This window comes from Mauremys mutica, chromosome 1 (assembly GCF_020497125.1).
Source record: "Mauremys mutica isolate MM-2020 ecotype Southern chromosome 1, ASM2049712v1, whole genome shotgun sequence".
NCBI lineage: Eukaryota > Metazoa > Chordata > Testudines > Geoemydidae > Mauremys > Mauremys mutica.
Window position 1 is genome coordinate 335953267 of NC_059072.1, and position 14258 is coordinate 335967524.

General features: G+C 44.4%; 1 protein-coding gene across 4 annotated transcripts in view; it reads left to right on the plus strand.

Moving 5' to 3' along the window:
* MTMR2 (myotubularin related protein 2) overlaps positions 1-14258 on the plus strand; it is a 76239-nt gene that overhangs the window by 53949 nt on the left and 8032 nt on the right. For all 4 annotated transcript variants that reach the window (XM_045019546.1, XM_045019555.1, XM_045019560.1 and 1 more), the window contains 6 exons: positions 662-763; positions 2529-2612; positions 7597-7746; positions 9385-9573; positions 10941-11126; positions 12846-13052. In XM_045019546.1, coding sequence (XP_044875481.1) covers positions 662-763; positions 2529-2612; positions 7597-7746; positions 9385-9573; positions 10941-11126; positions 12846-13052 — 918 coding nt within the window. The remainder of the gene's footprint in view (positions 1-661; positions 764-2528; positions 2613-7596; positions 7747-9384; positions 9574-10940; positions 11127-12845; positions 13053-14258) is intronic.

Sequence of the window (14258 nt, forward strand, 5' to 3'; positions counted from 1 at the left end):
TCCTGGACAAACGATTGGAAAAAAGGCAGTCCTGGTCTCTGCTACTGTTTGAGCAGGTGGGATTCTACCGAGACTCCCAAACTGTGAACATGCTTAGTCAAGGGAATTGGATATAATCTGAGACAAATCCTCTAGTTGCTTCCTCAATGCACCATAGTTGTTGTCTTCTCTGGACACTGTATCTCCTGAAATTTCCTCTGTGTGAGAAGCAGGATCTAGATCTAAGCAAGGCAGCCATCTATTTTCTTTAGCTGTTTCTCTCATTTTTTCTTTTGGCCTGACTCCTCATACATGAAAGAGGGATATTCATGTATATGAACCCTCTAGCGTGACCACCATTTTCCATTGGTTACTATAGGCTCTTAAATTGTTTACTACAAATCTCTGTGTTTTGGGTGAGGAGTTTCTCCCTTTTGGGTAAAATGTATTGAACCTGGCTTCTTCTAGCTTCAGAATTCTGGTTTTGTGGGAGAGTACAGTGTATTGGTCTTCGTGATCTAGCCGGACCATTGACCTTGTTCATGGAAACGGTTCAGATGTAGAAACCTGGGTTACAGTTCTGTATTTCAGTTCTCCTTGGATTCCTCGGAATCACTATGCACATTCAAGTTGTATTTAAGGTAATAACAGTTTGATGTGATGGTTTGTTTAACTTTTCTAGGACATTCGAAACTTACGGTTTGCTCATAAACCTGAGGGACGAACTAGGCGATCCATATTTGAGAACTTAATGAAATACGCTTTTCCAGTATCCAATAATTTGGTAGGTATTTCTCCTGCTGTTACTAGAAGATGCAGAATGTTGGTGCACAGCTTTGTTCAGATAATGCACTATTTTTATGGGGCGACTTTATTTGTGAGAGGAAAAATGCTGATCTTAAATCCTTTCTGGGTATGTCTGCGCTGTGCCAGCTGACTTGGGCTAAGGGGCTCAGGCTAAGAGGGTGTTTAATTGCCGTGTAGACATTTGGGCTTGGGCTGCAGACAGAGTTCTGGGACCCTCCCATCTCTCAGGGTTCCAGAACCTGAACATCTACGGTGCAGTTCAACAGCCCCTTAGCCCGAATCAGCTGGCACAGGCCTGCCGCAGGTTTTTAATTGCAGCGTAGACGTACCCTATGTGGACAAAATGCTGCTTAGAATGAGGTTTTCTGGAATTCCAGGTATGTTGAAAAGACAGGAGGTCTGGTCTAGTGATTAAAGCACAAGATCAGGAGTCCTAAGGTTGGCTTCTGTTCCTGTATCTGTCACAGACATTGAATATGACCTTGGGCAAGTCACTTTTTTGTCTCATTTCTAAAATAATAATAAATTGCTTACTCCCCAGGAGTGCTGAGACTTTATTAATTAATATATGTAAAGCACTGGGACGTTAAATGGAAAGTATTCTAAGTGTAAAGTATTATTATTATTTATTAATATTTATTAAATGCCTGTACAGCCTCAAAGCCTGATCCAACTATACTAAAGTCAACGGGAGTCTTTTCAGTGACTTCATGGGCGTTAGAGCAGCAGTTTGTCACATTTTACATGAAATTGTTTGAGCAAAGGGAGAATGCACGGTTCATAAATTCCCCAATCCTGCAACTTTGTGTGCATGTGCATTCCGTGCCTGCACCATGGAGATCCACTGATGTGAGCATCAGCAAGAGAACTCCCCTGTGCCACGCTTGAGTGGGACCTACTTATTTTAGTGGGGCTCTGTGTAGACAGATTGGTGCGTCCACATGCAAGCAGTTGCAGGATCATGCCATATTTTGTAACTGAAATACAGTATAGTATATTCTTCTTCATGTGTAAAGGAAATGCAACTCCTCTGTGTCACTGTACAATTATTTGAGAAGCCTGGGCGGAGAGTTTTCTCACTGATGCTCACATGCTTGTAATGGAGCAAAATGTTCAGGGTACAATTAAATCTGTTAGAGGTTCGCAGTCAATATTTGGCTGACTACTCTCACATCTGCAGAACAGCTGGTCCGTTCAAGGATATGATGACCATGCAGTTATTGCTTTAGTTCAGGGATTCTCAAACTGGGGGTTGGGACCCCTCAAGAGGTTGCAAGGTTATTATATGGGGGGCCGTGAGCTGTCAGCTCCAGCATTTATAATGGTGTGAAAGATATAAAAAAGTGTTTTTAATTGATATGGGAGGTCACACTCAGAGGCTTGCTATGAGAAAGGGGTCACCAGTACAGAAGTTTGAGAACCACTGCTTTAGGTGCTGGTGGGTAAAGGATGTATTTCTACATAATGTGTGAGAGGGGCCTTCTTGCCACACAAGTCATTTTCTTTTAACAGTAAACACCTTTTGTCCCTGTGAGGCAATGGATCAGTGTGATAATGAACATGGAAGAATGTACATTAGTGTGTTAATTACACCGTAGAACGGGAGTGTCAATTACTTTACAAAGGCTTAAAGAAAAGGAGTGTAGTAGAAACAAAAGAAGAGTCACAGGTTATTATCTGAGATGTCAGATAACATGAAAAATGAACGTTGAGTATTTAATGCTAAATGTTCTTTCTCTCAGCCCCTTTTTGCATTTGAATACAGAGAGGTTTTCCCTGAAAATGGCTGGAAGGTGTATGATCCTATTTTGGAGTACAGAAGACAGGTAGGTGCTTGTTTCACATTCTTGCTCCTGTATGTTATTCTTCGAAAGTTTAAGTTTTTGCTGGAATATAATTACTGATTGTATGTAAGGAGGAATAACCCTAATCAGAAGTGTCTGCAGGATCAGGGCATTGGTCAGCATATTTCAGTAACTGACAGCAGAGGTACAGCTGCACAGGCAGTAACAACACCTTAAATATTAGTGTAAATGGGATTCAGGATGCCGGCTATTTTCATGATAATGTGGTAAAAAAAACCTGTGGTCCTGTCTACACTATCGGCTACACGGTTGCTGGCAGCTCCTGAAATGAGGGCTAATTTTGCTAGTGGATACACAAGCCCATTGAACTTTCTAGGGTATGTCTACGCTTAAAACCACTACCATGGTTCTCCGATCGCTGTAGTTTAATTCACCTGCCCGAGAGGTAGCTAGGTCGATGGAAAAATTCTTCTGACAGACTAGCACTGTCTGTACCAGGGGTAAGAGCAGGGCCGCCCAGAGGCGGGGGCAAAGGGGGCAATTTGCCCCGGGCCCTGGGCTCCGCAGGGGCCCCCAAGAGAACAGCGGAGGCTCCCGCCTTCGCCCCTCTCCTGGAGCCTCAGCGCATCAAGCGCCGAGTCTCCGCCGGGGCCCCTGAGCCCCGCCCCGCTCCAAGCCGCGTGGTCAGGGGGCGGGGCTGTGAGCTCTGGGCTGAGCTCAGCTCCCTCCGCTCGGCGTGGAGCTCCCAGCCCCGCCCCCTCACCACGCGGCTCTGAGCGGGACAGAGCTCAGGCCCCGCCGGCCACACGCTGCGGCTGTTCCGGCGAGGCGCTGAGACTCCGGGTGAGGAGGGAGCCGGGAGTAAGAGACTGGGGCTGGGGCGGGGGGGGAAGCGGGACCTGCCGCCAAAGCGCAGCCCGGTCTTCAGCGGCGGGGGGCCCCTTCCGTTCCGGGACCCGCCGCCGAAGTGCCCCGAAGACCCGCGGCGGGGCCCCCCCACCGCCGAATTACCGCCGAAGACCAGGCTGCACTTCAGCGGCGGGTCCCGCTTTGGCGGTAATTCGGCGGGGGGGGGGCCCCCGCCGCGGGTCTTCGGGGCACTTCGGCGGCGGGTCCTGGAATGGAAGGGCCCCCCGCCACCGAAGACCCCGGGCCCCCGGAATCCTCTGGGCGGCCCTGGGTAAGAGGATTTTTACACCCTGAGAGACATAGCTATACCAATGTAAGCTTTCAGTGTAAATCAGCCTCTATTCAGTGATGGGTTACAGTTTTTCCATCGTGCTTTAATTAGTTTTAATCCTTTTTCTATACATTTACAGTTTCCTAAGGGTTTTTCTTTTTAAATGAAAAAGTTTCTTTAAAGAGTTTTTAAAAAATGTTTTAAGTAGGAAGTTGGAAGGAGAAAATCCATATAAATGTTGAAATAGATACTGTATGTTGTCTTGGGGGCTATTTTAAGGGATCAGCCTAGGCAGGGTAAGGTACAAATGTTCGTAGGCTGGAACAAAGGTTTGGAGTATATCCAGACTGGCCTTTACAAAGCTGTTAATTACTTTGAGTTAATTGGCAATCAGTTAACTTGAGGTAATGAACTCTAGGGGTACGTCTACACTGCAATAAAAGACCTATGGCCTGGGTCAGCTGACTTGGGGTTGCGGGGCTTGGGGTGCCGGGCTATAAAATTGCAGCGTAGATGTTCAGGGCGCAGGGTGGGGAACCCTATCAACTTCTTCCTAGTGTAAATACTGCCTCGGATTATGTCTTCTCTGCAAGAAAAGTGGGTTATTTGCATTGAGATAACTCTCTCAGTGTAAAATCAGAGGGGAGACAACGCTCAGGTATGTATCTAGTTGAGATCAACCATCTTTCTTCCCCCACCCCATCCCTCAAGCCTAGGGTTTACTTTGACTAGTTACATGAAGGTAAAAATTACAAAGCCTTGTCTTCTCTAGGATGTTACATTGAGTTAGCTATCTTGGTGTGAAAACACACCTGGGTTTTGCAGTGAAGACAAGCCATGATCTGAATTCTGACTGTGATGGAACATAGTCATTACCATACCAGATCAGACCCAACATCCAGCTTGTCTTCCAAAACGATTGGTACCAGCTGCTAAAGAGCAAGACACAAGCAGTCCTTCAGTAGGCAGTTATGGTATGACCTGGCCCCCTTTAATTAGAGGTTTGCTTAGGTCCTTATGAAGTGTGAACAGAAATCACAGAGGCAAAATGTATGTGTTATCTAGAGAACCTCTGGAACGGATTTAAAACAATTCTGAGAGAGCTGGTCTTGGCACAAGCAATGCATTGGTTCCGTGGGGACCCTGTGGTCTTGCATGTTAATTGGCATCTCACAGACCAAGTGAATCTTCTCCCTCTGGGTGTGGGAGTAGAGGGCAGCAAGTAGAATCCAGCTGTCAGGCATTCAGAAAAGGCCTGACTTCTGGAGGGGAATAGGGTTGCCAATGCCAGATGTGTTTGAACCTATGGATGTGATGTGATCTCTTCAGATTTGTATAAATGATCTAGAGGACATTGCTACAATAGAGATCCTGGAGATTAGGAAGGATGTTTAGTGAACCCCAAACTACTCTGTAAATGTCCCTGAGAAAAGAGAGAAACGTGTAACTTATTAAAAATTTATCGGTCATATAAAATGACGGAGAATAATAAACAACGTGTAGAGAACAAAAGGACCTCAGAGAGGCTTGGGTCTGAGTTGGTAATTGAGAGCATCTGTGGCAAATTAAATTTCAAACTGAAATCGCTCCCTGATTTTTATTACACTGGCAAAATATGAAACAGAACTGCCAAACGAATAAAATTCAGCTAAACCCAAAAGGCTTCTAGATTACTTGGGAATAACGTAAAGCTTTCAAGTTTCAAACAAGGTGGGAAGCAATTGGAAAATCTTACAAGGGGTTCTGAAACTCGAAATGTGTGATGTTTCCCTAAGGAAGCCATGCTGGAATGATACTGTGCTCTGGTTAGATGCTTGGTGGAACCACAGCATGCAGGCTTCAGAACAAACAAATAGGAAAAGATACTTGAAGTGGTGCTGTAGAGGGAAGAGCATCAGTGCTTACCCAAAAGCAGAAAGGTAGAGAAAGAGAACAGATTTTTAAAGGGGAACATTTCCTAGGAAGGGAAAACAGGAATTGATCGGAAACGGTTCAAAATGAGGCTTAGTGTAGAATCTGCACTCAATTAGACTCTGATCCAGTAAAGCAGTTAAGCCCGTGCTTAACTTTAAGCATGAGAGTAGTCAGTGGAAAGTACTTATGCTTAACTTTAAGCACATGTGCTTATGGGATTGTGGCTGTCATACCCAGTCTGATTCAATGTCTGCACTTTCACCATGTGACCAGCAGGGGGGAGTGATTCAGTTGAATAAAAGTTTATATGCTGCATGTTTAGATAATGTGAATGTAAGTAAGTGATTAAAGAATAACATGAGTCAATACCACGAGGCAGATTGTGTCTGGCCCCTGATTGGAGGGGGCATAAGTTGCTTTCCTCCTTGGGTCCTCATGCAGAGAGTATGAACAGATGCAACTCTTGATGCTCCTGAGTTCAGGGACTGCAAGTGGTGCTAGCCTACCTGGAGAAGATAAACCATCTCCCTACCAGGCATCCATACCTCTCTGTGTGCCAACTTGTCTCCCTGTCAGATCTCACTGACTGCTGTTCCCTGCTTCAGGGAGTGTCACTTTAAATCTTCCAGTCCTTTAATCACCTCCCTTCACAGGAATCTAGTCCCTTTGTAACTGTTCATAGCTCTTTGATCTGCTAATGCCCCGCTTTAGCAAAACAAGGCATGCAGCCTGACAGAGACAGGAGGTAGGAAGGGTCCTTGCAACTCATAGCCTCCCTCATTCTCTTCCAAGTGTGTACCAGGATGTTCTCATCTGGGAAGCCATTGTGTTGCCTTCCTGCTCAGCCCCCATTGAATTGAAGCATTACAGGCATATAATAAACACTCCACTGCTCCCAATACGTGTTAGATCAGTACGTTTATACAGGAAATTCTAATAACCTACCACAGTTATACAGTAGGCTCACCTCGCTGACCAGGCCCCTTTCAGTGTTCATAAAACTCTTCCATCTCAGTATTCTTAGATTATTACATACTAGTTCCACAACTGCCACACTAGGCGCTATAGCAAAAAGTGCTTCTGGATCCCAGAATTCACGGGTGCAGCCATATGCCAAAACAGTTGTGTCAAAACAGAACTTGTGTGTGGACACACTAAACCAGAGCTTCTCAGTTCCTTATGAACTTGGCTTGGGGGACTGGTTGATGGGAACCCCGTGTCCTCTGAACCATGTCCTGACACAGCTGCTAACATTGCACCTTTATTTTCTCTCTCGTTTTTCCATTGGCTGTCTCCCCCCGCCCACTTCTCTTTTCCATTTGCTTTATTGACTCTTCTCCTTTCTGGTCTCCCCTCCACCTTGTCTGGTGGCTCCCATCCCCACTCTCCCACTCACCAAAAAGGTGAGCATCACTGGGGCACCATCCAGGGCTGAGCTGAGCAACAGAGAAGAGGAGAAGCTTGGGCTAGCCGGCTCCTGTCCTGCGCTCTGTAGTCATGAGCTGTTCCTGCAGCTTGTTATGTTAGGGGCCACAATGGGAGCAGGGAGAAAGTTGCTCTCAAAGCATTGCTTCACCTGCTTCACAGTATATTTTCCATGAGTGTGATTCTGGGTCTTGTAGTTTTACCCACCTTCCCTGATATTCTCCACTGCTCTGTCTCCATGAACTAAATCACTGTCCCTCTTGCAGGGGAGCACTTTACCAACTCATCACAAAGACAAGAGAGGTAACCGGCCATTTCATACAATCTGTGTTGCTGCCATAAGTTTCCTTCCTTAATACAGACATGCTTGTATGTGCCCTTGAATTTAAATTCTTAGAAGTGACGGCAACGTCCGCTGGTCTCTTTTCCTTGGGTTGGGGACCCTGTAGTAGTTTATTTTCTAAACTACTGTTGTTTCATATGCAGGGAATTCCCAATGAAAGCTGGAGAATAACCAAGATAAACGAGCGCTACGAGCTGTGTGATACATATCCTGCCATTTTAGTCGTGCCCGTGAATATTCCAGATGAAGAATTAAAGAGAGTGGCATCTTTCAGATCAAGGGGTCGCATACCAGTGAGTATGACAAAGGAAGACACTTTGATGTGGTTTTATAAAGACCTTTGTACCATAGAAACCTGATGAGGTTCAACAAGAACAAGGGCAGAGTCCTGCCCTTAGGATGGAAGAATCCCATTCACTGTTACAGACTAGGGACCGAATGGCTAGGAAGCAGTTCTGCAGGAAAGGACCTAGGGGTTACAGTGGACGAGAAGCTGGATATGAGTCAATAGTGTGCCCTTGTTGCCAAGAAGGCTAATGGCATTTTGGGCTGTATAAGTAGGGGCATTGCCAGCAGATCGAGGGACGTGATCATTCCCCTCTATTCGTCATTAGTGAGGCCTCATCTGGAGTACTGTGTCCAGTTTTGGGCCCCACACTACGAAAAGGATGTGGAAAAATTGGAAAGAGTCCAGTGAAGGGCAACAAAAATGATTAGGGGGCTGGAGCACATAAATTATGAGGAAAGGCTGAGGGAACTGGGATTGTTTAGTCTGCAGAAGAGAAGAATGAGGGGGGATTTGATAGCTGTTTTCAACTGCCTAAAAGGGGGTTCCAAAGAGGATGGATCTAGACTGTTCTCAGCGGTACCTGATAACAGAACAAGGAGTAATGGTCTCAAGTTGCAGTGGGGGAGGTTTAGATTGGATATTGGGAAAAACTTTTTCACTAGGTGGGTGGTGAAGCACTGGAATGGGTTACCTAGGGAGGTGGTGGAATCTCCTAATCTCCTTTAAGGTCAGGCTTGACAAAGCCCTGGCTGGGATGATTTAGTTGGAGATTGATCCTGCTTTGAGCAGGGAGTTGGACTAGATGACCTCCTAAGGTCCTCTCCAACCCTGGTATTCTATGATTCTATGATACATAATGCAATGATCAGACAAAGAGGATGCCAGGGAGCAAACCCAAATGATTGATGGATAATAAAAGCAATGGGGAGACCTCTGCAAGGAGTTTGAAGGCAGCATTTTCTGTGGAATTAATGTCATGAAAGAGACGTAGACTAAACTGAAGTCCTAAGAAGATAAGAAAATTGAACTAAATCCAGACTTAATTTTCTAGGATACAAAATTAGCCCTGTTAATTATTCACAATTTTCTGCCTTTTCTGATTTTGGGGGGGTAACTGAATACTTTTTTTCTGAAGTCCTGTTAAAGAAGACTCTTATTTAACATCAGGTTGTAAATAAGGAATGTCATAATCATTACCTTTATTTCAGAAGCAGACAATATTATGTTGTTTGCTTCACAGATATATAAAAATACAAGTCCCTGCCCAAAGGAGCTTACAGTTTAAATGGGGAACAGTAAAACAAAATTCAGCACAATAGGCATGCGTGAAAAAGGGTCTGTCTTACTCAGCTCATAACTGAATGGCAGGAGAATTAGCTGTACTCCATTTAAAAGTCAGGTTTAAGCATATTCATACATTTGTAAGTGGATTCCGGCTTTGGGAACGTACTGAAGTGAAAGAACAAAATACAGGACAGTGCTGTCACTTTAATTCAGTCACGACTTAATTTGATCCAATCCTCTGGAACCAAATCAAATACAAGGAATGGATCCAATGGAATCAGCTACAGGTAAATCATTTCACTATCCTACTGAATTTCTGTCTCCATTTCCTCCCCCCCCCCCCCGTGTATTGTTAAAGGTTTTGTCGTGGATTCATCCCGAAAGCCAAGCTACGATCACACGGTGTAGCCAGCCGATGGTTGGAGTGAGTGGAAAGCGAAGCAAAGAGGATGAAAAGTATCTTCAGTCCATCATGGATTCCAATGCTCAATCCCATAAAATCTTCATCTTTGACGCGAGGCCTAGCGTTAATGCTGTAGCCAATAAGGTTAGATGTGCTATCCTCTCTCAACGGCAGGGGATGTTGCAATTCAGAGCTAGCCTACCACCCTCCTTTAATAGTATCCGCGAGGATGAAGATGCGGTTGCCATGATAGAATTGTTGCATTGACAATGGCTCCAATCCTGCAGCTAGATCCGTGCAGGCAGAGCCTTGCCACCTGCACAGAGTCCTGCTGAATCCAGTGGAACCCCACCTGCATGAATCCAGCTGCAGGATCAGGGCCTCAAACTGTGGAGGAAGAAAGGACCACTAAGCCAGCCACAGAGGGTTTAAGAACAGGCTCTGTTCAGGGTGTTTTGATCAGCAGTTCAGAACAGAGATTCTGGCATCTTGAATCTTGGATGCTTCTGTTTTTCTGTGCCCAGCAGCTTGGGCCTGATTCCAAAAGTGTTGAGCACCCTCTGTGCATGTTGACTTTAACAGGACCTGTGGATGTTCAGGACCATTGAAAATAGGGCCTGAGATGCCTCACGCTGGGCACCTGACATCCATGGTTGCTTTTGAAAATTTGATGGCCTGTCGTGTGATTTCTCAGCGTCAGACAGAGATTCAGTGGAATGACTAGGGATGCAGCCCAGGACCAGACCCGCGTTTTAATGTTGTTACATAACATACAATAGATATCGAGCTTTGTTTACATGCAAGAATCCCTTTGCTGCCTAGGCTCTGGATTTTCTCTATGTTCATCACCCCCAGGGGTTCTCAGACTTTTGTACTGGTGACCCCTTTCACATACCAAGCCTCTGAGTGCGACCCCCCCTTGTATATTAAAAACACTCTTTTATATATTTAACACTACTATAAATGCTGGAGGCAAAGCAGGGTTTGGAGTGGAGGCTGACAGCTCGTGGCCCCCCCCATGTAATAACCACGTGACCCCCTGAGGGGTCCCGACCCCAGTTTGAGAACCCCTGCCTTAAAGGGCAATTACCAGTGGGGAAAATGTAGCCTTCCCATAGGATCCCAAAGTGGGACCGCCAGACTGTAATATAGTGAGTCTGATGAATTTGTAACTTCAGCCGTGGTAACTAATAATTTTCAAAAAGAAAAATTAACCCCTGTATATGATATTCAGCAGTTTAACATAGGTGAAAATTACAGTATTAAGGAAAAACCATTTCTGCAGGAAAAATCTATTAAGATTATGTACAGGAATAACTTTGTCCCCGTTTGTAAAATGAATACAATGCACAGGTCTGTTTCCTGCTTTCTTTCATCATGATTTTGATAGCCGATTTGTAATTGTTTTGATAATACATATCAAATAATATTTGTCCTGTAAACGCTACTGGGTTGAAAGACCAAATACATTTTTGTTAATGATTTCCTGTGGGTTTGTTTTTATTTCCCAGGCTAAAGGAGGGGGTTATGAAAGTGAGGATGCCTATCAGAATGCAGAATTAGTTTTCTTGGACATTCACAATATTCATGTTATGAGAGAATCATTGAGAAAACTGAAGGAGATCGTATATCCTAACATTGAGGAGACTCATTGGCTGTCCAATTTGGAATCCACTCATTGGCTGGAACATATCAAGGTGTGCATGTGTGTTAGTATCCGTGATGCATGTATCTGTCTAACTGAAAGGAGGTCATTCTGCTTTCTGCTTTTATAAAAGCAGAAGAGTCTGTCTACTCCTGGGACTGTGCGAGGCAGCTGCTACTTTGTGTTTCATTTCTGACTCAGAATATTATAGAATATAGAAGATCCTGATCCAACAAAGACTTACACATCTGCTTAACTTTATGCACTCTCAGGAGTTCCATTGTGGTCAATGGGAAGTTCATTGGGACTCAGGATAGTGAGCAAAGTTAAGCCCATGCATATAGCTAAGCACATGCGTACGTCTTTGCAGGATTGGAGCCAAAGTCCAAGTGTTCTCTCTCACAGAAACTTTATATTAATTCTTTCATTCTTGTTTTGCTTACTTTTCTATAAAAGTAATCTGCACTGAAAATATATGTTTTTCACTTCGTATGGGAGAAAATATAATGGCACCAGATGAATTATTAAGTCATTTTCATCCCCCGGACGGAAATCTTTTTAAATAAGATGCTCTATAATCCTGATAAACCAAGAGAGAGGAAAAAAATGACCGGCTTATTTGTGTAAAGTGCTGAGTGCCATCAGCTTCCCCTGCTTTAGATGAGTATTAAGGGCTCCCAGTTGCAAACAGCCCTAGAGAGAGAGAAAAAAAAAAGTCATTTACTTATAAAAAAAAGAAGCTTCCAGCTGCCACATTAACATAGATTTTTTGCTAGATTTGGCCTATGATTTTTATCACATGTTGTCATTTCACTGAAAATCAGTGAGAGTTTCTCCTCTCCAAAATGTAAACTTTGTATGTGGGTACATACTACACAGATGTCCCAGGTAAAGCCAGCAGTTTCAAGTCTAAAAGTGGGAGGTAGCAAGCCAAATCTTTGGGAAGAGTAGTACACTGTGTTGTTTGTCCTGCGCTGTTCCTTACAGCGGAGTAGGGTGATGTCAGCTGTTCAGTTGGTAGAAAATATTTAGCCAAAGTAAATCAGTATTCCACGGGTGCCTGTGTTTATAGATAGATAATTTTGGGGGTGAATAACCTATTAATGTAATAATGTCTAATGCACTAACACTTGGAACAAGGGCTTGTCTACATGGGGAAATTGACCAGTTTAGCTACAGTAGGAATAATTATTCCTCTATAGTTATACCAGCCAATTTCCCTATGTACACATGCCCCAAGTCTCACTCATCTGACAAAATTAGAATACCTGTATTTGCAGGGTTGGCACATAAAGGTCAACTCCCTGAAATTATGCATTTACATGGAAAAAAGGATAGTACAGAGCTCTTTTTGGAAAAGCAGGCTTGCCAGTTTCTTCCTTTGGCAAAATATAACCAATCTAGTTTTCCCATGTACACTACTGCTGTAGCCGAGACAAGGGACTTAGTTACAGCAGCACTGTTCCCTGACATGGTTAAAACAGGATTAAAATTGTAGTGTAGATGGGATTTAATTGTGTCCAGGTAACTGGGTTTAAATCCTGGACTGTCCCAAGTATTTAATCTGGCTGCTGGGACACTTCCAGAGTCATGTCTACCCTACAACTTGTAACCTCACTGGGGCATAACCACCTTGTAACCAAGCCCCTGTCTCAGTTATAATTGTGAAGCAGACATGACCCTTGTCTTGTCTAGAGATGTCACAGGCAATTCTCCACTTGTAGTTCATATTCTGTGGAGAAACTTCACTAATCCCCTGTCTGTGTCGCAGCTAATTCTTGCCGGCGCTCTTCGGATTGCTGATAAGGTGGAGTCGGGGAAAACCTCCGTGGTTGTGCACTGCAGCGATGGTTGGGACCGAACAGCTCAGCTCACTTCTCTGTCCATGCTCATTCTCGATGGCTACTATCGAACAATAAGGGGATTCGAGGTGCTTGTGGAGAAGGAATGGCTGAGCTTTGGGCACAGATTTCAACTGGTGAGTCAATAGCCTTTTGAGCAGATTCAATTGCTGGGTGTTCAACGAAGAGTATCTCACTGGATTAGTTACATAGTTATATATGTTCCTTTAATCAACATTACTTGATCACGGCTGAGCTCACAGAGTAAAGGCGAATGCCACTGATACGCATTCTGGCACATTACATTCTTTGTTGATTTTTGCTCATTGTCCTTAGACTGCAGTCAGTTGATGTTGGTTAAGGTTATCTGATCTAATACTGTATACTTACCTATCTTATAGAGCTGGAAGGGACCTTGAAAGGTCATCAAGTCCAGCCCCCTGCCTTCACTAGCAGGACCAAGTACTGATTTTACCCCAGATCCCTAAGTGGCTCCCTCAAGGATTGAACTCACAATTTTGGGTTTAGCAGGCCAATGCTCAAATCACCGAGCTATCCCTCCCCTCATAAAAACTTTAGGACCTACAAGTCCACTCAGTCCTATTTCAGCCAATCATAGAATATCAGGGTTGGAAGGGACTTCAGGAGGTCATCTAGTCCAACCCCCTGCTCAGAGCAGGACCAATCCCCAGACAGATTTTTGCCCCAGTTCCCTAAATGGTCCCCTCAAGGATTGAGCTCACAACCCTGGGTTTAACAGGCCAATGCTCAAACCACTGAGCTATCCCTGCTGCCCTAAAGCACTGATTTCATTGTGTGATTTTGGGTGGTCACTTAGGTTTTTCTATCTCCATACTTGTGATGTTATCCCCCATTTTACATGTGGGGAAACTGAGGTAGTTGAGTGATTGAGGGCCCAATCCAGCAAAACAGTAAACCATGTGCTTGAACTGTAAGGAGATGGTTAGTCCCATCTATACAACGGAGATAATGATGCTGATCATCTTTGTAAAGCACTTTGAGATCTACATATGAAAAGTATTCTATAAGAGAGAGGTATTATTATTACCTACATGCTTGAGACCAGACGAGTGGCTATACTGGGTCAAACCGTGTGGTCCTCTATACCTCTTAGCCTTCCTCCACCCTTATTTTAAAAACTCTTCTATGACCTCTGTGCCTTCAGTGATTTGCCCAAGGCCACACAGCAAGGTCAGTGTCAGAGGCCTACTTCTTAGGGGCACTTTCGTAACTACCTCTCATGGGGTGGTGAGGATGAGCTAGTGTTTGTACATGGCGTGGCAGCTAGGAAGTGCTATGTTATAATTATCATTAAGTGCTGT